Source organism: Somniosus microcephalus, chromosome 1 (genome assembly GCF_052327205.1).
Source record: "Somniosus microcephalus isolate GS21.2 chromosome 1, FLI_Smic_1.0, whole genome shotgun sequence".
In the NCBI taxonomy this organism is placed as follows: domain Eukaryota; kingdom Metazoa; phylum Chordata; class Chondrichthyes; order Squaliformes; family Somniosidae; genus Somniosus; species Somniosus microcephalus.
In genome coordinates this window covers 307,368,110-307,390,082 of record NC_140987.1, presented here as the reverse complement: position 1 = coordinate 307,390,082, position 21,973 = coordinate 307,368,110, and the positions used below count along the sequence as shown (strand labels likewise).

At 45.1% G+C, this 21,973-nt stretch overlaps 1 protein-coding gene across 5 annotated transcripts in view; it reads right to left on the bottom strand.

Annotated features, from left to right (window-relative positions):
• LOC147124854 (nuclear factor 1 B-type-like) overlaps window positions 1-21,973 on the bottom strand; it is a 557,582-nt gene that overhangs the window by 104,129 nt on the left and 431,480 nt on the right. For all 5 annotated transcript variants that reach the window (XM_085994028.1, XM_085994035.1, XM_085994024.1 and 2 more), the window contains 2 exons: window positions 3,310-3,438; window positions 750-937 (listed from right to left, as the gene is read on the bottom strand). In XM_085994028.1, coding sequence (XP_085850154.1) covers window positions 750-937; window positions 3,310-3,438 — 317 coding nt within the window. The remainder of the gene's footprint in view (window positions 1-749; window positions 938-3,309; window positions 3,439-21,973) is intronic.

The following is a 21,973-nucleotide window of genomic DNA, read 5'->3' as shown; positions in this document are numbered from 1 at the left end:
CAGTATGATGCATTTCAGAGAAGAAACATGTGATTATATTCAGACCAGATTTCCCAACAGTAAGCGTCTTGTGATGTTTTACTACGTTAAAGGTGCTATATAAATGCAACTTGTTGTTTTAAATACGTGCAACGATGCAGGTAATCACAAATTAATGTCATTTTAAAGGCAAAACAGCAGGGTAGTGGCCACTGAATGATTAGGAGTGCCTTTGGAATCTTAATACACACAAGCATTAATTGCCAGAACTCACATTAACACTGGTTGAAATATTTAAGGATCTTTGTACTCTTTACAGCAGCTGTCACAGTTTGGGAGTTTATTTCTGCTGTTAATTCCTAGAAACCATCTCTACTTGTACCAAGCACATGTTCAAACGGAGCAGCTGATAGCTACAGCAAAACTTGTGTCAGCAGCCACCTAGATTGACTGGTCAACTCTTTCTAAAAGCTACCTAATTAGGAGAGTGTCTACCCCCCACCCCCCCCCCCCCGCCCCCCGCCCCCTCAAATTAACAGCCAATTCCATGCACCGAACAAAGGCAAAGGCATGAAAACTTGGAAGTGTCTTCCTGGTATGTGGTTTTCTGCTTTACAGTCAGTTTCTATTTTTATGATCTGATGACTTAGAGAAATAAACAAAATATATTTCACCAGCCTGTACTTTCAACTCAATTATTGTAAAGTGACAGCCTTTCATTTGTCAATTCAAATGTGTAAATATTCACAATTCAGCATTAAGCAACTAACCTGGCTTGTTTGTGGATTGGACGGGCCACAGCCAAGTTGTACAAAGTTCTTTGCCGAGTCCTGAGGGGTAAGATGTGGAGGGTATCTGATTGTTGGGTGCGAGAAGTAACTACTGGGTGCAGGAGGGAGAATGGAGGATGCTGAAAAATGTAGCGGTGATGGAGGAGGTGGGCTCCTCGTTGAGATGACTAGAAATAGAAAAGAAAAAATTAATAGATTTTCTATACTTTGAAATTTCTGCACGCTACTGGTCTTAACACAGCATTTGCAAATGCTGTAACAGCCAACACTATCTCTGTGCAATGTTAGTTTAATGAAGGCTTCTGTATATCACCCAGTGGAACATTGACTTAAGGAAGTATAATTTAGCGCAGTAATTTTTTTAACAGAGCATACCCAAGGCAACGAATCACTCTTCTGTACTGGTTTCTAATCAGTTTAATAGATTTGCTGTTGTGGTTATTTAAGCCTGTCAAATCAAAAGTGTACTGTTGCCCTTGATTGATGTCACTGAAGTGCATTTGATTGTCCTTTTAACATTGCCCTTTCAGAGTGGAACTACTCAGAAGAGGATAATTCAATACTATTTTGGTGAAAAGCAGACACAACCCATCAAGGACTAAACGCACAAGATTCAAAGTACTACCCCCTTGAGTAAAGTTTAATGTTTGAAAACAAGAACATTAGATTCTTCTAAGTAGATAAATCCCCAGGCCCGGATGAAATGGATCCCAGGCTGTTAAGAAGCAAGGGAGGAAATAGCGGAGGCTCTGACCATCATTTTACAATCCTCTCTGGCTACAGGTATGGTGCCGGAGGACTGAAGGACTGCTAACATTGTTTAAAAAGGGAGAAAGGGATAGATCAAGTAATTATAGGCCAGTCAGCCTAACCTCGGTGGAGGGCAAATGATTGGAAAAATTTTTGAGGGATAGTATTAATCATCATTTAGAAAGGTATGGATTAATCAAAGACAGTCAGCATAGACTTGTTAAGGGAAGGTCGTGTCTGATTAACTTGATTGAATTTCTGAGGAGGTAACAAGGAGGGTCGATGAGGGTAGCACGTTTGATGTAGTCTACGTGGATTTTAGCGAGGCTTTTGACAAGGTCCCACATGGCAGACTGGTCAAAAAAGTAAAAGCCCATGGGATCCAAGGGAAAGTGGCACGTTGGATCCAAAATTGGCTCAGTGGCAGGATGCAAAGGGTAATGGTCGACGGATGTTTTCGTGACAGGAAGGCTGTTTCTTGTAGGGTTCCACAGGGCTCAGTATTCGGTCCCTTGCTTTTTGTGGTATATATCAATGATTAAGACTTCAATATAGGGGGCATGATTAATAAGGTGGTTAAGAAGGCATAAGGATACTTTTCTTTATTAGCCAAGGCATAGAATATAAGAGCAGGGCAGTTATGCTAAAACTGTATGAAACACTAGTTAGGCCACAGCTAGAGTATTGCATACAGTTCTGGTCACCACCTTACAGGAAAGTTGTGATTGCACTAGAAAGGATACAGAAGAGATTTACGAGGATGTTGCCAGAACTGGAGAATTTTAGCTATGAGGAAAAATTGGATAGGCTAGGGTTGTTTTCTATGGAACAGAGGAGGCTGAGGTGAGATTTAATTGAGATGTACAAAATTATGACAGGCCTAGATAGAGTGGATAGGAAGGACCTATTTCCCTTAGCAGAGAGGTCAATAACCAGGGGGCATAGATTTAAAGTGATTGGTAGAAGGGAGTTGAGGAGAAATTTTTCACCCAGAGGGTGATGAGGGTCTGTAACTCACTGCCTGAAAGGGTGGTAGAGGCAGAAACCCTCATCACATTTAAAAAGTACTGGGATATGCACTTGAAGTGCTGTAACCTACAAGGCTATTGATCTTGAACTGGAAGGTGGGATTCAGCTGGATAGCTCCCTCTGTGCCATAAACTTCTGTGATTCTACTGTCAGTAATCATCAATACTGAATCTTCCAGGAAAAACTTTCATTTTATCTAAAAAATTCCATTAGTTATATTTGATGTTGAGTCTATATGTAGAAAAAGACAGTGTAAGTTGATACAGTGGAGTGCAGGTGATGTCGGGTGCTACCTATTTTTTATTCCTTATTCTGCCTTCCTTCAGCAGAATTATTTGCAACTATGTTATCAATACTCCAGCAGGGATTTAAGCCTCGGGATGTCCACTCCAGAACCGTAACAAATAGTCAGGTTCCTCCTCAAGCTTCTAGATACAGAGCTCAGCTCCAAACACAAGTGGACACGAGACAGCCAAGCTCTGAATATTGACCATCACCAGTACTGAGTGAACTGCACCACTGAGATGCCTTTATTTTGCACTGTATTACAGCCAAAGCTGTCAAGTGGAATGTTCTTGGTGGAAATGAAATCTCCCCAACTTGATTAAGCAAAAATCTGTACTGATCAGAAAGCACTGTACATCATCAAACGTTGAGGTGCCTGAGAGGCTGGTCTATCAAATATATTTTCCAATTTGTTTGCACTTACTGTATTTAATGCGCAGATAAAGCCCAGAACTAAAAGTATGAATTGAATTACCACTGTGTCCTGGGATGCCAGGGTGATGATGCGGTGGGAAAGTGCTCAGTCGTGGTGATGAACCTTGTGGAGATGTGGGGCCACTGTACATTGGCTTCTCGGGCTTCTTCATTGTAGGAGATGACATTTCTACCAAGTCATAGACAGAAAGATGAAAACAGGTAAATACTTATATACAGACCACCTTAGAAAAGTGACTTTATCTGTAAAGCCCTGCCTTACTGTCAGCAGAACCCACTATTACCAGGGTTTGGTACTGTTATTGTGAATCACCTCTGCCTGTGATGAACTAAAGTGCAAACAAAAATATCAAAGGAAGACAGTTAATAAAATTCTATCTGGACAACTCTGAAAAGGCAAACAATACTAGCATTTTCATCAAACTTCAAAGTGTCACACTTGAAAGGCATCACATTTGCAGCTGATTGGTTCAGCAATAAATCACAACCCAACATGTACCAATCAACACGTAGGACATGGGAACTGAAAGTGGCAATCATGAAGTTCAGAAACTAACAACCCAGAATCTGCTATTAATAGCAAAGAGCAAAAGGTGAACCAATGGAATTTCTACAAATACTCACTGAAAATAATTTTGCTGCCATCTTGTTTTCTATTGAAGAAAGAAAGGAACAACTTGCACTTATATAGCATTTTTCATGACCACAAGGTGTCCCAGAGTGCTTTACAGTCACTGAAGTACTTTTTTGAAGTGTTGTCACTGTTCCAATGTAGGAAACGTGGCAGCCAATTTGCTCCCACAAACAGCAATGAAATAATGATCAGATAATGGGGAGAAATTTGGTACCTTAGCGCCTCCCGTTATCGCTTCTGGGGGGGGCGGGGTGGGGGCAGGGATAATGGGGGACTAATGACTTACCGACTGGGCGCGGCGAAATGAACGACTTGTGCTAAATTGGCCGAGAGGTTTGTGGCAGCGGTAACACTTTGCACCACAATCTCCTGTGCCCGGAGATCATGACATCATTGCCGTGCGCATCGCCCCGGTAATGTCCTGGACCCGAACTTTGGTTTCATCCCTTGCAGCATCGCCGGGCGACGACATCGATACCGACAGCTGCAGGAGGCGTTGATCGGGAGGCCAGGTGCTTCGGAGACGCAAATAAAAGAGGATGTTGGCGCGGGTAGGAGATAAAATTTTAACATCGCTTCAAGTGATTTTTTTTTATTGCTCCTGGGCTGCGATCGATCAGCCCGGCACTCTGCTGCGTGCATGGGCTGATTGGGCTGGATCGTAACTGCCGTCAGGGACCAGCTAACTGGTCCCAATGCAGGGCCTGCAGCGATGGCCTTTCTCTTTAAGGGAGGAAAGGAGCCTCGGATTGCGGTAGTGCTGCACCACCACCATCCTTTAGGAAGGAAGTGAAACGCTTGATTTTCCGCTCCACTTCCTTCCTGGAGCACAAACACCAAATTTTGCAAAAGCTGGGAATCATTGGCACTAAGGTTCCCACCTTTCAAAAGTTAGCGCCCCATACCGAAAAATGAGGTGTCAACCTGGTGAGGCTACAACACAGGACTACTTGCATGCCAAACAACGGAAGCAACATGCGATAGACAGAGCTAAGCGATCTCACAACCATCAGATCAAATCAAAGCTCTGCAGTCCTGCCACATCCAGTCGTGAGTGGTGGTGGACAATTAAACAGTTAACAGGAGGAGGAGGCTCCAAAAATATCCCCATCCTCAATGATGGTGGAGCCCAGCACGTGAGTGCAAAAGACAAGACTGAAGCATTTGCAACTATCTTCAGCCAGAAGTGCCGAGTGGATGATCCATCTCAGCCTCCTCCTGAGGTCCCCAGCATCACAGATGCCAGTCTTCAGCCCATTCAAATCACTCCACGTGATGTCAAGAAATGGCTGAAGACACTGGATACTGCAAAGGCTATGGGCCCTGACAACATTCCGGCAATAGTACTGAAGACTTGTGCTCCAGAACTAGCTGCGCCCCTAGCCAAGCTGTTCCAGTACAGCTACAACACTGGCATCTACCCGGCAATGTGGAAAATTGCCCAAGTATGTCCTGTCTAAAAAAGCAGGACAAATCCGACCCGGCCAGTTACCGTCCCATCAGTCTACCCTCAATCATCAGCAAAGTGATGGAAGGTGTCGTCGACAGTGCTATCAAGCGGCAATAACCTGCTAACTGACGCCCAGTTTGGGTTCCGCCAGGGCCACTCAGCTCCTGACCTCATTACAGCCTTGGTCCAAACATGGACAAAAGAGCTGAACTCAAGAGGTGAGGTGAGAGTAACTGCCCTTGACATCAAGGCAGCATTTGATCGAGTGTGGCATCAAGGAGCCCTAGCAAAACTGAAGTCAATGGGAATCAAGGGGAAAACTCTCCATTGGTTGGAATCATACCTAGCACAAAGGAAGTTGGCTGTGGTTGTTGGAGGTCATTCATCTCAATCACATGACATCACTGCAGGAGTTCCTCAGGGCAGTGTCCTAGGCCCAACCATCTTCAGCTGTTTCATCAATGACCTTCCCTCCATCATAAGGTCAGAAGTGAGGATGTTCGCTGATGATTGCACACTGTTCAGCACCATTCGAGACTCGTCAGATACTGACGCAGTCCGTGTGCATATGCAGCAAGACCTGGACAACATTCAGACTTGGGCTGACAAGTGGCAAGTAACATTCGCACCACACAAGTGCCAGGCAATGACCATCTCCAACAAGCGAGACTCTAACCATCTCCCCTTGACATTCAATGGCATTACCATTGCTGAATCCCCCACTATCAACATCCTGGGGGTTACCATTGATCAGAAACTGAACTGGACCAGCCATATAAATACTGTGGCTGCAAGAGCAGGCCAGAGGCTGGGAATTCTGCAGCGAGTGTCTCACCTCCTGACTCCCCAAAGCCTTTCCACCATCTACAAGGCACAAGTCAGGAGTGAGATGGAATACTCTCCACCATCCAGGATAAAGCATCCCGCTTGATTGGCACTCCATCCACCACCTTCAACATTCACTCCCTCCACCACCGGCGCACTGTGGCTGCAGTGTGTACCATCTACAAGAAGCACTGCAGCAACTCGCCAAAGCTCCTTCAACAGCACCTTCCAAACCCGCGACCTCTACCACTTAGAAGGACAAGGGCAGCAGACGCATGGGAACATCACCACCTACAAGTTCCCCTCCAAGCCACACACCATCCTGACTTGGACCTGTATCGCCGTTCCTTCACTGTTGCTGGGCCAAAATCTTGGAACTCCCTTCCTAACAGCATTGTGGGTGTACCTACACCATATGGACTGCAGCAGTTCAAGAAGGCGGCTCACCGCCATCTTCTCAAGGGCAATTAGGGATGGGCACTAAATGCAGGCCTAGCCAGCGACGCCCACATCCCATCAATGAATAAAAACATTTTTAAAATGGGGCGATACTGAATTTCTCCCCCAATCTGTTTTAATGGTGTTGACTGAGGAATAAATATTGGCTAGGACAATGGGAGAACTCCTTTGCTCTTTTTCGAATAGTACCATGTGATCTTTTATGTTCACAGGATCTTGATTTAACATTTCATCCAAAAGACGGCACCTCCAACAGTGCAGCACTCCCTCAGTACTGCACTGGAATGTCAGCCTAGATTCTGTGCTCGTCTCTGGAGTGGGACTTGCACCCACAACCTTTTGACTCAGAAGGCAAGAGTACTACCACTGAGCCAAGGCTGACACCTCATGTCAATTATCTGGGAAATATTAATCTGGGAACAAAGTACTAAAGATAAGGGAGCCGTGCACGGTGCATCTTTGGAGAATTCATTCTCGGGTTGGGGAGCAGTAGGCTGATTTTATTGACAGGCCTACTGATGAATCACTTAACAAGGAAGAAGTTAGAGGAAGAGCCTCCCCATCCTCCCTACTTCCTGTGGTCATGTTGAAAGTCAGCCATCAGGATGGTCTGTTGAGAGAAAGGCAAGAAAAGCCGAAGGTGTTTATTATAAGACTAGTGCAAACCAAGTATATATAAGATTTGGTTTGTTTAACTGCTAAGATGGACTGAATGAGCTTGCATTTAGCCCACTAGCAGGGCTGTACTGTTTATTATTTTTCTTATTCACAAGGAGAAGTCTGAAGCTAAGTAAAGAAAATATGTTTTGATTATAACTGCCACTCTGGACATTTGCTTGCTATCTGTGAAATAAAGCAGTTTAATGATTCATATCTGGCCTCATCTCATTAAATATTTTCAGTCGACTTACCGAAAGATTGCAGAAGCATATGAGGGCACATGTGTGATACATGGGGCTCGATTTTAACTCCAGTGCGGGGTTTCCCACACGAATCTAAATGGGTCCGTGAGATTGATGCAATTTTCACTCAATTGGCCAATTGATTTCCAACGTGTGGGAAGCCTTGGCAATTGAGTATTTCCAGTCAGAAAGTCGCAGAATATGACATCATCATTGCTGCTGCTTTTAAGGTCCACAGCAAGCCTTGCTTCTTCTGCAGGCTTCCAAACTTCACCATTAAGATGGCACAGGAGCCTGCAGGAGCAACGGCCAGCGGGAGGGCAAGAGCTGCCCCCAAATTTGATGAGGCTTCACTCCAGGCATTGCTGGATGGTGCTAGGGCCCACAGGGAGGTCCTGTTCCCTTCTTCAGGGAGGAAGAGGCCTCCCAGTCAGACCAAGGCTGTGTGGCCACAGGTGGCTGGGGAAATCAACTCCTTGGGGCTCACACAGCGCACCTGGATGCAGTGCAGGAAAAGATTCCATGACCTTCATCGCACTGGAAAAGTAAGTATGAAGTTTCCATCACCCTCAATCTGATCCCCATTGCCTTTCCTCACCAACACTCAGCTTTAGCAATCTCTTCCTCCACATCCCACTTGACACTCACATCCATGCACCCTTACCCATTCCCTCTCTCTCTATGCTCACATTCACATAACTATTCCACTGTGCAGCCTTCACATTCCCTCTCACTCTGATGCTTTGAACACAACTGACAACACACAGGGAGGGCCCTTGGTCTTGCAACCTCACTCCATCTTTTTCTCCTTCTAAGTATCTATGCTATGCAATCTCTGCACTCACTCCTTCATTCTCACTCAACCTCCACTTGTCTCCTTCATTGCAGGAAAAGAGAGCTCACAACAAGAGAGAGCGACCCAGGATATAGAAACATAGAAACATAGAAGATAGGAGCAGGAGTAGGCCATTCAGCCCCTCGAGCCTGCTCCGCCATTCAATGCGATCATGGCTGATCATCCAAATTCAGTACCCTGTCCCTGCTTTCTCCACAGGAGGAGGGCCGCCCTCATTAGCCAAGCTCACCCCCTGGGAGGAAGCCATCCTGGAGATTGTCGGGGCTGACAGAGATGCGGAAGTTGGAGAAGGACAGACAGGTGCATCCCCGCAAGCTGGTGGCAGAATAGTTTCCATCTCTCTCATTGGCATTGCATGAGTCACTGAGAATGATTCTGAAGCTACATCATATGGACTTATGATCATCTGCAAAATGCAATATGCATGTAACCTTTGCATGTAACTTTATCCTTCACTCCCCCACAGGACCATCGAGAGCCCCTGTCCCCACTGTCCAGGAGGAAGAGCCTGAGCAGCCAGACACCTTAGAGGAATCTGCAACCTCTGAGGGTGCAGCATCAGCAGAAATAAGCGCACCCAGCACCAGCGCAGACACTCACACCTCGGTGGGACCTTCGGGACATAGATTAAAGTTGTCACCTGGTGTATCACAGCTCACAAGTGAGCATCAGCAGATTGTGGAGACAGGGACAGCAGTGGAGAGTCCTCGTCGGAGGGCGCAGGACTCTGCCAGCTCGGCTCAGCTGCATGTCGACCCTCTGCCTCTGGGTCCATCCGTAAGATCAGAGGTGATGGAACTCCATGCACAGATGCAGGAGTGTCTGGCAGGTTTTGTCTCCAGGGTCGCTGCGAGTGTGGAGCGAATGGAGGAGTCCATAGCGAACATGAGCAGAGCATTTGTGGAGCCAGTGGTGCATGAACGCATCAACACGGAAAGGATGGCTACCTACGTGGAAATGATTGCTGCCTCCGTGGTAAGGCTGGCTACCGTAGAGGAGAGGAGGGCTATGGCCATGGAGGAGGTTAGTCGCCAGGGTATGGAAAACATGGTGAGTGTTCAGAATAGAGTGACATCTCTTGAGGAGCGATGGGCATCTATTGAACAAAGAAACCAGGCCTTTATGGAAGTCCTTCTGAGTAGGACTGCCATTGCAGATTTGGGTCCCCATGGCCCCCCTGATGTGCAGCAAGGTGCTCTCAAGCCACTTGCAGGCACTGAGGGGGACCTGACCCATGAGAGGGAGGTTTGTGGCAGACCTCAAGGAAGTGGGGGCTCCTCTCCAAGCACTCACACATCCATGCCACTGCAGAGCCCTCGGTCAGAGCCCCGCCCCTGTCCACACCCAACTGAGATAGAGGTCTCAACCCCTGCACAGCCGCAGGAGCAGCAGACTGCTGACGAGCCCTCAAAGGCTCACCACCCCCAGAGGACGCCCGCCAAAGGTGTCGAGACAGGAGCAGCAGGAACGTCAGCAAGGGGCCTCCACATCTGCTGATGCCACAGTGGAACCATGACATAGGAGCACGTGTAAGAGGAAAATAAAGCCCAAATAGTCACAAGGGTAGTCACTTGGGTGAAATGTGTATTCTGTAAAAATGCCATCAGTTGTTTGTTTTGCATAAAAAGTCTGATGGCAACTTCTGCAGTTGTGGTGTGTGTCATTTCGCAAATGGGGCTGGAGGTCCTCTAATGCCAAGAAGGGAAGGATAAAAAGGCCTCCCATGCTTCTGGTAGATGCCTCAGTTGAGGAAGTGCTGAGTGAGGCTGGTGAGAGGGGTTTCGCAGGAGGTCACACTGGAGAAGTGTGTGAGGCTCCAACCTTCCACAGGTGTGGTTAAGCCTGGTAAAAGTTGCCCCAGGCCTGAAACAACAAAGTCCTGCCACCTGCAAATGATGGCTGATCAAATCTCCTCTTTAATGATTGACCTGCAGCTGATAGTCAGCAAGCCAATAGTGCTCACGCCAGGTTTCACAGGCGTGATCCCCACCAGGCGTGTTTTACGTGGGAAAAGGGTTAAACAGGCAAGGGCCTGTTAAAATGGGATTGTAAAGGCCAATGAGTGTTGTTTAAGGGCCCTAAAGACCAGTCCCGCCTGTTGCAGGCGGGACTGATTCGGGACCATCAGACACACCTGGGTTAAAATGGCTAGGTGTCAGGAACCAGGCACGGGGGGGACCCCAGGTTTTGCGATTTTAACCCCCCACACGCCTCAAAGCCCGCCTGACGGCTGAGTTAAAATTAAGCCCCATGATATCCAGTTTGGATCATAAGGAGGTGCTATTGTTATCCCTCCTCCCCCTAGGTTATATTATCATTAGATATTAGGCAATACAGGCACACTCCTGAACATAAGACACGGGCACCACTTATGGGAGTGACCAGCACCATTGAGCCTGAAAGAATATCTATGGCTGACCTGAAATTTGTAACACTATTAGCAAGACTGTGGAGGCAACTCTGAATGCATTTCCTTGTATGAAAATATAAAAACAAAGTAAGCATGAAATATCATAGATGCTTTCAAAAGGAAACTAGACGAGTACATGAGAGAAAAGGGAATAGAAAGATATGCTGAACTTTTAAACTTTATCTGAGATAATTTATATAGGAAAAATTATTTGATCATATTCAAGGCATTGCTTATTTATGGAACTACAGCACACTACTGCCATAGATTTATTTATTAGTTTAACTGTGAAAGGAACACATTAATTTATCTGTACACACTGGGTGAAGAGAACACCAATGGGTTTGGTTGTTTTTTTTTACTTTTATCTATAAGCAATGGGAGATCACAAGAAAAATTTTGGATGAAAAAGTCTATTTGATTTTTGCCTCTACTACTCTATATAAGAAACTGTTCCATATGTTTTACATCGAAATACACAGAATATGCAGCACAGTAACAGGTCATTCGGCCCAACGAGTCTGTGCTGGTGTTCATACTCCACACCACTCTCCTCCCATTCCATCTGCCTCATCTCAGCCTTTCAGCATATCTTTCCAGTCCCTTTTCTCTCATGTACTCGTCTAGTGTCCTGCTGAAAGCACCTAAGCTGTTTGCCTCAACCACTTCCTGTGGTAGCGAGTTCCACATTCTAACCCACTATCTGAATAAAGAAATTTCTCCTTATTTCCCTATTGGATTTATTAGTAACTATCTTGTAGTTATGGCCCCTAGTTTTGGATTCTCCCACAAGTGGAGACATTCTCTCCACATCTACCCTGTCCAACCCATTCATAATTTTAAAGATCTCTATCAAGTCTCCTCTAAGTCTTCCCTTTTCAATAGAAAAAATGCCCCAACCTGTTCAATCTTTCCTCAGTTCTCGTACCATCCTTGTAAATCTTTTTCACTTGCTCCAGTGTTTCTATTTCTTTTTCATAGTATGGAGACCAGGACTGTGGCCTGACCAGGTTCCTATACAAGTTTAACATAACTTCAATACTTCTGAATTCTATGGCCAGAATTTTAATTTGGAGGCAGGTGGGGGGGGGGGGTGCGTGGGGAGTGGGGGGGGGGGCTGAAAAGCAGTCAGGAAACCCCAAAATTTAATGGCAGGGCCTGATTAGCATTTAAAATCACAATTTCCCACCCGCAGCCAACCAGATGGAGAGGCTGGCTGGCTGTTAGGTCGGTAGGCCTGTGAGACAGAGAGGAGGGAGGGAGGGATCGGCAGGGGGGCGGGTGGAAATTGGAGGCCGGAGGGGGATCGGGGGCCGGAGGAGGGAGGTCAGGGATTGGGGGGCGGAAGCGGGGAGGTTGGTAGGTGACCGCAAATTCCAGGTCAATAATAAAGGGATCCCAATTGGGAAATCCATATCCCTAGTCCAAAACTATACTTCCTGAAGAGCTGATTAGATATAGCAGTAACAATGTTGACAGAAGCTCCGGAGTACGAAACAGCTAAAATTGATACGCAGGCAAAGTTACACCAACCTTCAGCTCCACCAAACAAAATGGCATCATCAAAGCAGAACCCCACTCAGGGATATCACTGTGCAGTTCCTATCACCACTTCTGTAGTGGTGGTTTTAATTTGGATTAGGTTAGGCACAAAATTTGACGTCAATTGAGCAGATTGACATGCCACCCACTGAAATGTGGCAGGGCATGCTCCTGATGGCCATTAATGGGCAATGGTACTTCTTTAGGAGAAGAATTCAGGTGCAGATTTTTTGAAACCGATTAGAGGTGAGGTGGTACTGAGGTTCAGTGCTTCAAAACTGCCCAAAAACAGACAGTAAATCAAAGAGAAAGCCCACTGTGTTCTGACGGGGGGGACCTTTAAAATGCAAAATTCACTCTTCCCTCTCCTCTCACATGCATACATCCTTTGCAACAATTATGAATTCTTTAGCGTGAAGGCATCGTGAGGCTTGATCATCATATTGATAATGTGTGGTTGGCAGCCAGCAGTGGTTCAGCCAACCACTCACAGCACGCTATAACAGAAAGAGTGTAAAATGTACTTCCTGTGGCACTCAGGGCCCAACTTTTCATGGGCCTAGAGAGTGTCAGTTGGATCCAATGGCAAGCCTCTTTCCCAATGGCCCCACAACAGTGACTGGCGATAGGCCGGTACACCAAAAAGCGGACAGCATTATCCAGAGGCCGTGGGCCTCCCCTTGAGCACCGCTCTCCTGGAGTCCAGAACTAATATAAAAGTGCCAAATAACACTGAGAGTTGGCAGCTACACTGACAACTGCTGACGTTGCAAAAGCTAACTGAAAACTGAACAAAACCCTCTTATGAAAATAACAGATAACTTGAAGTGATTCCAAGGCTGAAATCTAATCTCAGTGTTCAGATACTTCTAAACTGCTTGATTAGATTACTGCCTTATAATTGCTCCCAGATATTCCTATTCACCATTTAGTGGCCCAGAAATTCGGGTCGGGGGCTTCCCGTGGATGCAAGCCCCCGACCTGCACTTACCTAGCGTGCCGGCCGTTGAGCTGTGGGCACGCATGGAATTCCGATCCTGGGCCTCCTCCAACTGCCGGCACGCAGTGCTTGCGTGTCCCAGGGGCGCAGTTAGTTCGATGCATCCCCTGGGATCACATGGGCCATGGAGAGCCAATGGTAGCAGGGAATGCTTCATTCATAAGTTTGACAGGAAGAGCTGTCAAACCTATAAATACTATAAGCCCCAAAACATCACTAAAACTTCAAATAAATTTTAAAAAATCACATTTTTAAAATAACTATAAATCACATGAAATAACTATTTTAAACAATAATTTAAATTTTTGAAAAAATTAATTACATTTTCTAATGGGGCTAAAAATAAACTTACCTTTCTTTAAAGTATTTAAAAATAATAAACCTGTAGAAAAAATGTTTTAATTTTAATTAATTCACCACTTACCTTGTTAAAAGCAGGCCTTGCGCCTGCTTTTTAAAAGTGTAACTGCTGGAGACATACCCTCCCGGAGAACCCTGCAAAAAAAACGTAAGTTCCAGGCACATGCGCTGCCTCTCCGGCACACACGTTCCACCTGTCAATCCCTTTCAAGGGAACGGAAGTGCCGGTTTCCCGCGCATGCGCAGTGCATGCACGAAACCGGCACTTTCATTGGGCCTACGCGTGAGTACCCCGTGCGTACTCACGCGTAGGGACCCGCATTTCTGGGCCAATATCAATTTCCTGTATATTTTTATTACTCTATTCTCCTAATGGTCCTTTTAAGCCACAGGTTCCTTTAATCACTGTTATCCTTCTTACTTGCACATTACTAACCTATTTACAAATGCATTTAATTTTTGCATGTTCTGGCTGTGCTTATTACAGTTACCAATTGATCATAATGCTGAAGTGAAGCTAACCACTTTGGCAAAAGCAATGGTGACTCTCTGACAAACGTCTTTTGTGCAAGGTTTATAATGGGTAGGGTATTTTAGTTTATCTGCCAGTAATTATTATACAGCTCCAGCAATTCTGCTTTATGTCACAAAGGTATGGTACTTAAAACCTGGCTGTACAACTTACAAGTGCTGTTCTTTGGGTTGTCAAAGCTCCTTTGTGTAAAAGTAAAGTTTATTTAAAAAAAAGTAGAAATAATGTATTGTTCACCAAATTTTGGCATTAGTCACATTTCAAATATTTTTTTAAATCACAAATATTAATAAATTGCCTGAGGTAGTATTGACTCATGTGTTCCACTCTCAGTTAACAAGTAGACTCCAAATTTGTCATTGAGTTGAGGCAATATATTATTTAAAGGGGCATTTTCATCAGGATGGTTTGTTTACAGCCAGAAATTTAAAGAGATTGCTTCCTGAGCACCACGCAACCTGGTTTTCGAGAGCCAACCCACTGTGAGTGTATTTTTATGTTAGGACACAGTGGGATCTTCAGACAGAAGCTTTCATTTGAGGATCAGGTTGCTAAGCGCTTCAAAAATAACACTGTGATCAAGGTCACTTCAGACTCACTGTTCCCCAATCTATCTGCAGCAGCCTTAGCTACAATAAACCGATACCAATTACTCATCGCCACGTAAGATGTCAATGCCTCTTTAACTTTTTTAGAAGTAGATTGCATCTTGACTAATGGCTGGTAGATGAGTCTCTCCAAAACCAACAGGGACATTTCTAAAACAGCACAAGTGCATCCAAAAACCAGATCACATTCCTCTTCCAGTCAAAACAATGGGACTGAAGCTATTCCTAAAAACTTCATAGGAAGCAAAAAAATCAAAAGTGAAACTGGTGTACGTTGTTGCACCAAGATTCAATTTATCATACTCCATAACAAATTTTAATGACTCCTTAACTTTCTGCCCTTTCCATCTTGGAGATTGCTTCAATTAGTTATCTGCTTTTAGTGAAATAAACCCAGCGAGGTCAAAGAAATCAAAATCTAGTAAGGAGTCATCACTCAGAGAGTGACCTTCACATTGCACTCAATCTCACTTAACCCTCTCAGCACGGAACACCTATGCCAATTGCCAAAATATAAATAACATTTCTATTCTATAACAGCTGAAAACATTTCTATTGATGGTTATAAAATATAATTGGCCATTTTTAATATATTTATAATAGACCACTCAGTAATTATTATTATAGACCACTGCCGAAACACAGAACTCAAAGAGCCAATAGCATGACAGACCCGCCAACTGCATGTTCCATTGACATTTATTACCCCTTAGAATTTCCTTTATATTTAATAGGAACTAGTTGTCTGGTTTTCATTGGATTAAAGAAAGAAAGAAAGACTTGCATTTATATAGCACCTTTCACGACCACCGGACGTCTCAAAGCGTTTTACAGCCATTGAAGTACTTTTTGGAGTGTAGTCACTGTTGTAATGTGGGAAACGCGGCAGCCAATTTGCGCACAGCAAGCTCCCACAAACAGCAATGTGACAGATAATCTGGGTGTTTTTGTTATGTTGGTTGAGGGATAAATATTGGCCAGGACACCAGGGATAACTCCCCTGCTCTTCTTCGAAATAATGACCATGGGACCTTTTACATCCACCGGAGAGGACAGACGGGGCCTCGGTTTAACGTCTCATCCGAAAGACGGCACCTCCAGCAGTGCAACATTCCCTCAGCACTGCACTAGAGTGTTGGCCTAGCTTTATGTGCCCAAGTCCCTGGAGTGGGACTTAAACCCACAACCTTCTGACTCAGAGGCGAGGGTGCTACCCACTGAACCACAGCTGACACTTTTTACTAGGAAAATGTACCTTAATTTTGCTAAATTTAAACTTCCTCACTATCTAATTAAACACTGACTATATAGGAGCTGTACCTATCTCAGAGTGCAGTGCAGTTCAGACAGGAACCCTGTTGTGATTAAGTGCATTGTACTTGGAAACATGCTTCAGTTCGTCTCCCAATAAGAAGCAGCCAGGAAGAACTCAACCCCTTAAATAATGATAATAAGATGCAAGCCTTTAAAACAGAAGCAAAAGAAAAACCCCATCAAATGATTTCTCCACCTTTGTTTCTACACCTGGGTGTCATCTTTAAGCACTGAGTGTAATGCCAATTAAATGACTAACCACCTGTTAAATAGACATGTAATCTTGTTAGCCCAGACAAGCAAGAACAGTCACCTGAACACCTGCAAAGTCTTTGCAGCCAAATGTGGCAAAATATTAACATGTATTTAAAACAGCATTGAGGAAAATCAAAAGGGCTTCCAATAAAAAGGCAGCACAAAAGCATGCATTATGTATTTTGATCCTGTCAAATCTATGAATACAGTTCGGCCCCAAAACATAACTAAAACTTCAAATAATTTTTTTTTTTAATTACATTTTAAAAATAACTATAAATTACATAAAATAACTTTTAAACAATAATTTAAATTTGTGGTGTATGTAACCTGTTCCACCTTAAGAGAACTTAAGCCTGGTCCACCTTAAGAAAGGTACTACTTTCTTTGGCTGCTGTATATGTAATACCGGTGGTGACCACACCGGTATATAAGCACAGTGTAATAATATTGTATTCAGTATAGTCCGACCTCCAACCAGTAAAGACCTGTTGAATTTACTCTTGTGGTCTGTGTAGTAATTCTCACTATAACACACAGACTTAACAGTGGCGACGAGTCCGATTCTTACCCTGCTGCAGTAATTTCCACGGCGACTTCGTCCACAGACAGTACGTCGAAGAGAGGTTTCCACCCTCATCACCTACAGGAAGACACGTCGAGCGGCAGGCATCGAGCAACCGGAGTGCAGAAGACATCCTGACCTCGAAGCCTCCATCAGTGACTGTCAGCTTCTTCTACTACCTCGTGGTGGGTAAGCCGGGCAGCGACGCGACAGAAAGTCAACCGCGTTGGCTGTACAGACGGGGCTGGGAAGACGGAGGAATAAGGGCGGTGAGGTCGATCGCGACCAGAGATAAGGGCCGGGCCGCTTTCGAGCGAGAGGCGCAGCGCGGGACATCGATCGCGACCGGAGATAAGGGCCGCATTCGGGCTAAAGGCGCAGCGTCTGGGGAAACTGAAGGCGCGAGAGCCGCGGTGAAGCGGAGACAGCGTCGGGGGACGGGTGAAGACCGGCAAGCGCGGGAAAACCGCCATTTTGTGGGCGGAGGACGACGGCAAGAGCGGGAAGCCGCCATCTTAGATAACATTAAAAATACGATAAATTGCTACGATGCCTAAACATGGGAACATTAATGCCTTCGACAGTGATATAGAAGACTGGGCTATGTATGTAGAACGCATACAAAACTATTGTAAGGCAAATAAAATTCCTGAGGCAGATAAAGCACTAACATTACTAAACTTAATGGGTGCGAAGACATACGGGCAATTGAAACACCTGTTATCACCAGATGAACCGGCGGATAAGACGTTCGAACAGATTGTTACTGTCCTAAAAAATCATCTTAGCCCCACGCCGCTGATGCTAGCGGAACGATTTAAATTTTACGATAGAAGACAGCTGCAACATGAAAGCAATGCTGAATATTTGATGGAATTACGTAAGCTAGCAAAATATTGTCAGTTTGGAACGGGACTGACAGAGGCACTTCGAGATAGATTTGTGTGTGGTTTATTTAAACAGGATACACAAAGGCGACTGCTCGAGGAGAATGAGCTGTCTCTCGAGAAGGCGGTCACTATGGCAGCAGCACACGAGGCCGCAGCGAGAGGCACGGCAGTAATGCAGCTACGGCCACTGGAACTAGGTACAAACAAATTGGGTTTGAGTTCTGTCAAATGTTATCATTGTGGAAAGACAACGCACGATCAGAACCAGTGTTGGTTTAAAAACCAAGAATGCAGAACGTGTGGCAGGTTTGGCCACATAGCTAAAGTATGCCGGTCAGGAAAGAAGACCAGCAATAAAAAGTCACCGCAAGGAAAATATGCAAAGGTACACAAGGTGACAAAGAACAGTTTGACTGAACAGAAGTCAGATTCAGACGCTAGCAGTAATGAACTGGATAGCTTAAGAATACACAACGTTGGTAAGGATACAGACCTCCAGACAATTTGGGTCACTCTTAAGATAGCAGGAGTCCAAGTAAAAATGGAATTGGACACTGGATCGGCATTGACGGTCATGAATAAGAAAGATTACAGAAGGTTATTCCAACATATTCCCTTACAGGATACGGAGATTATATTGAAAACGTACACGGGGCAAAGAGTGTACCCCATCGGAAAAATAGAGGTAGAAGTGGTCCACAAGGGCGAAGGAAGCCAAGTAATGGACTTATATGTGCTACCTGAAGGAGGTCCACCACTACTAGGACGGGAGTGGATTTGGAAAATGAATATGGACTGGCACTCCTTGAAAGCACTAACGGTAGATTCCGGGGAAACAGCTGTCAAACCTAAACGATTGTCCAGAATATTGGATGAGGCTAAAGAGGTGTTCCAGCCGGGACTGGGAACACTGAGAGGAATTACGGCAAACATCAAGATTGATGAACATGCACAACCAAAATTTTTTAAAGCCAGACCGGTACCCTATGCAATACCACCTGCGGTTGAAGCGGAGCTGGAAGCACTAGAACGTTCAGGGGTACTGTCTAAAGTAGATTGGAGTGAGTGGGCTACGCCCATTGTTCCCGTTATGAAACGTCCTGCGAACAATACGCCAGGAGATCCAGGGAAGGTTCGCATCTGTGGAGATTTCAACATCACCGTTAATCCGGTGCTTCACACAGTGCAGTATCCGCTTCCACGGATTGAGGATATTTTCGCTTCACTGTCTGGCGGGAAACACTTCACCAAGATAGACCTGGCGCAGGCGTACTTGCAGATGGAGGTTGAAGAAGAGTCACGCCAATACCTCACGATCAACACGCATCGAGGGTTGTACCGGTACAATAGGCTGGTTTTTGGTGTGGCATCGGCTCCAGCAATTTGGCAGCGGGCCATGGAGCAGGTATTACAGGGAATTCCAGGCACACAATGTTACCTGGACGACATTCTGATCACAGGTGATGGTGATGAACAGCATCTCGCTAACTTGGAACTGGTGCTCAACAGACTGAAAGAGTATGGACTTAGGGTAAATTGGCAGAAATGTGAGTTCTTCCAGAAGCGGATCTCGTACTGTGGTCATGTCATTGACCGGCAGGGGCTTCATAAGTCTCCTGACAAGATAGCGGCAGTTGTAAAGGCTCCCGCTCCGGAGAATGTCTCTCAGCTGAGGTCGTTTCTAGGGTTAATTAACTACTACCATAAATTTCTGCCAAATCTATCCATGGTGCTGCATCCGTTGAACGCTCTTTTACAGAAAGGGGTACCATGGGACTGGGGCGAAAACTGTAAGAAGGCATTTCGCAAAAGCAAAGAATTGATCACCTCAGAGGAAGTGTTGGCTCACTTCAACCCGACACTGCCTATTCGGTTGGCTTGTGATGCTTCTCCATATGGTATTGGGGCAGTACTCTCACATAAATTGCCAAATGGCACGGAAAGGCCAGTCGCGTTTGCATCCAGACCATTGACCTCCGCTGAGCGCAACTATGCGCAGATCGATAGGGAGGCCCTTAGCCTTGTATGGGGAGTGAAGAAGTTGAATCATTACCTACAGGGCCAAAAATTCACACTTCTGACGGACCATCAACCGTTGGTGTCCATTTTTAACCCTAAGAAGGGTGTTTCGGTGATGACAGCACAGCGTCTCCAGAGATGGTCTCTTTTCTTAGGGGCACATCAATATCAGATAGAATTCAAAGGTACGAAACAGCATGGCAATGCTGATGGCCTGTCGCGCCTGCCACTACCTGAAGATGAAGACACGACGGAAGTTGACCCTGTTGAGTTATTTCATTCGACCATTATCGAGTGTTTACCTGTCACCAACGCAAGTATTGAAAGAGAAACCAGGAACGACCCGACACTGTCCAGAGTCTACGAGGTGACAGTGAAAGGATGGCCAACACGGGGTGATCCTCTGTTACCGGCATTCTCGGCAAGGCGAGACCAGCTGTCCGTCTGCCATGGTACTTTGATGTACGGGACAAGAGTGATTATTCCTCCCAAGTTAAGGGAAAGAGTTTTAAAAGAACTACATGAAGGTCATCTGGGGGGAGTTAAAATGAAAAGTCTTGCTAGGGCTTACGTATGGTGGCCGGGTATTGACCAACAGATTGAGGAGTTAACGAAAAGCTGCGCTGGGTGTCAAAAAGTGCAAAATGCACCTCCGATCGCACCGCTACACCCATGGGAATGGCCTTCAGCCCCATGGCAACGCGTACACATTGACTTTGCTGGTCCATTCATGGACTCCATGTTCCTAATCGCGGTGGACGCACATTCCAAATTGCCAGAAGTCATCAAGATGAATACCACTACTTCAGAAAAGACAATTGCGGTGTTAAGAACAATATTCGCAAGGAACGGATTGCCAGAACAGATCTGTTCGGACAACGGACCACAGTTTGTATCAGAAGAATTCCAACAATTCTTAAAGAAGAATGGAGTTAAACATTATACCTCTGCCCCATATCATCCGGCGACAAACGGGTTGGCTGAAAGATTTGTCCAGACATTCAAAAAGGCTATTAAGGCCATGAATGATGATCAGATTCCGCTGCAACACAAGGTCGATAAGTTCCTGATGTCATATAGAAACGCCGATCATGCCGTGACTAACCAAAGTCCTGCTATGATGTTTTATAACAGGAGGTTGCGGTCCAAGTTGGACTTGTTAAAACCAAATGTGCGGAGGGAAGTGGAAAACAAACAGTTTCGGCATATTAACAGCAAGACCACTCGAACTTTCGACGTAGGACAACCAGTGATGGCAAGGGGCTATGGAAACGACAAATGGCAGTCCGGAACAATCCAGGCCAGACAAGGACCTCTGATGTACACCGTAGATATTGGTCATAATGTGATAAGGCGTCATGCGGATCAACTGGTAGAGTCGAGAGCAAGGGTCGAACCCATGGTTGTGACAGAGACAACTGTGGAAGACGTTCATGAACCTGAAGCATCTACCTCGGCCGAGAATGTATTTGATGATGATGACACCCAATACATTGGCAACCAACTAGAGGAGGCACCTCAACAACAAGAATCAGAGACCACTGAAAGGCGTTATCCATGCCAAATCAGAAAGCCTCCTGAGAGACTGAACCTTTGAACTGTTATACCTGAAGTTATATATGTATATATGTTATGTTTATTTGGGGATATGACTATTAAGCTAAAAAGGGAGGATTGTGGTGTATGTAACCTGTTCCACCTTAAGAGAACTTAAGCCTGGTCCACCTTAAGAAAGGTACTACTTTCTTTGGCTGCTGTATACGTAATACCGGTGGTGACCACACCGGTATATAAGCACAGTGTAATAATATTGTATTCAGTATAGTCCGACCTCCAACCAGTAAAGACCTGTTGAATTTACTCTTGTGGTCTGTGTAGTAATTCTCACTATAACACACAGACTTAACAAAATTTTTGAAAAAATTAATTACAGTTTTTAACGGGGCTAAAAATAAACTTACCTTTCTTTAAAGTATTTAAAAGTAATAATCTTGTGGAAAAAATGTTTTAATTTTAATTAATTCACCACTTACCTTGTTAAAAGCAGGCCTTGCGACTGCTTTTTAAAAGCGTAGCTGCTGAA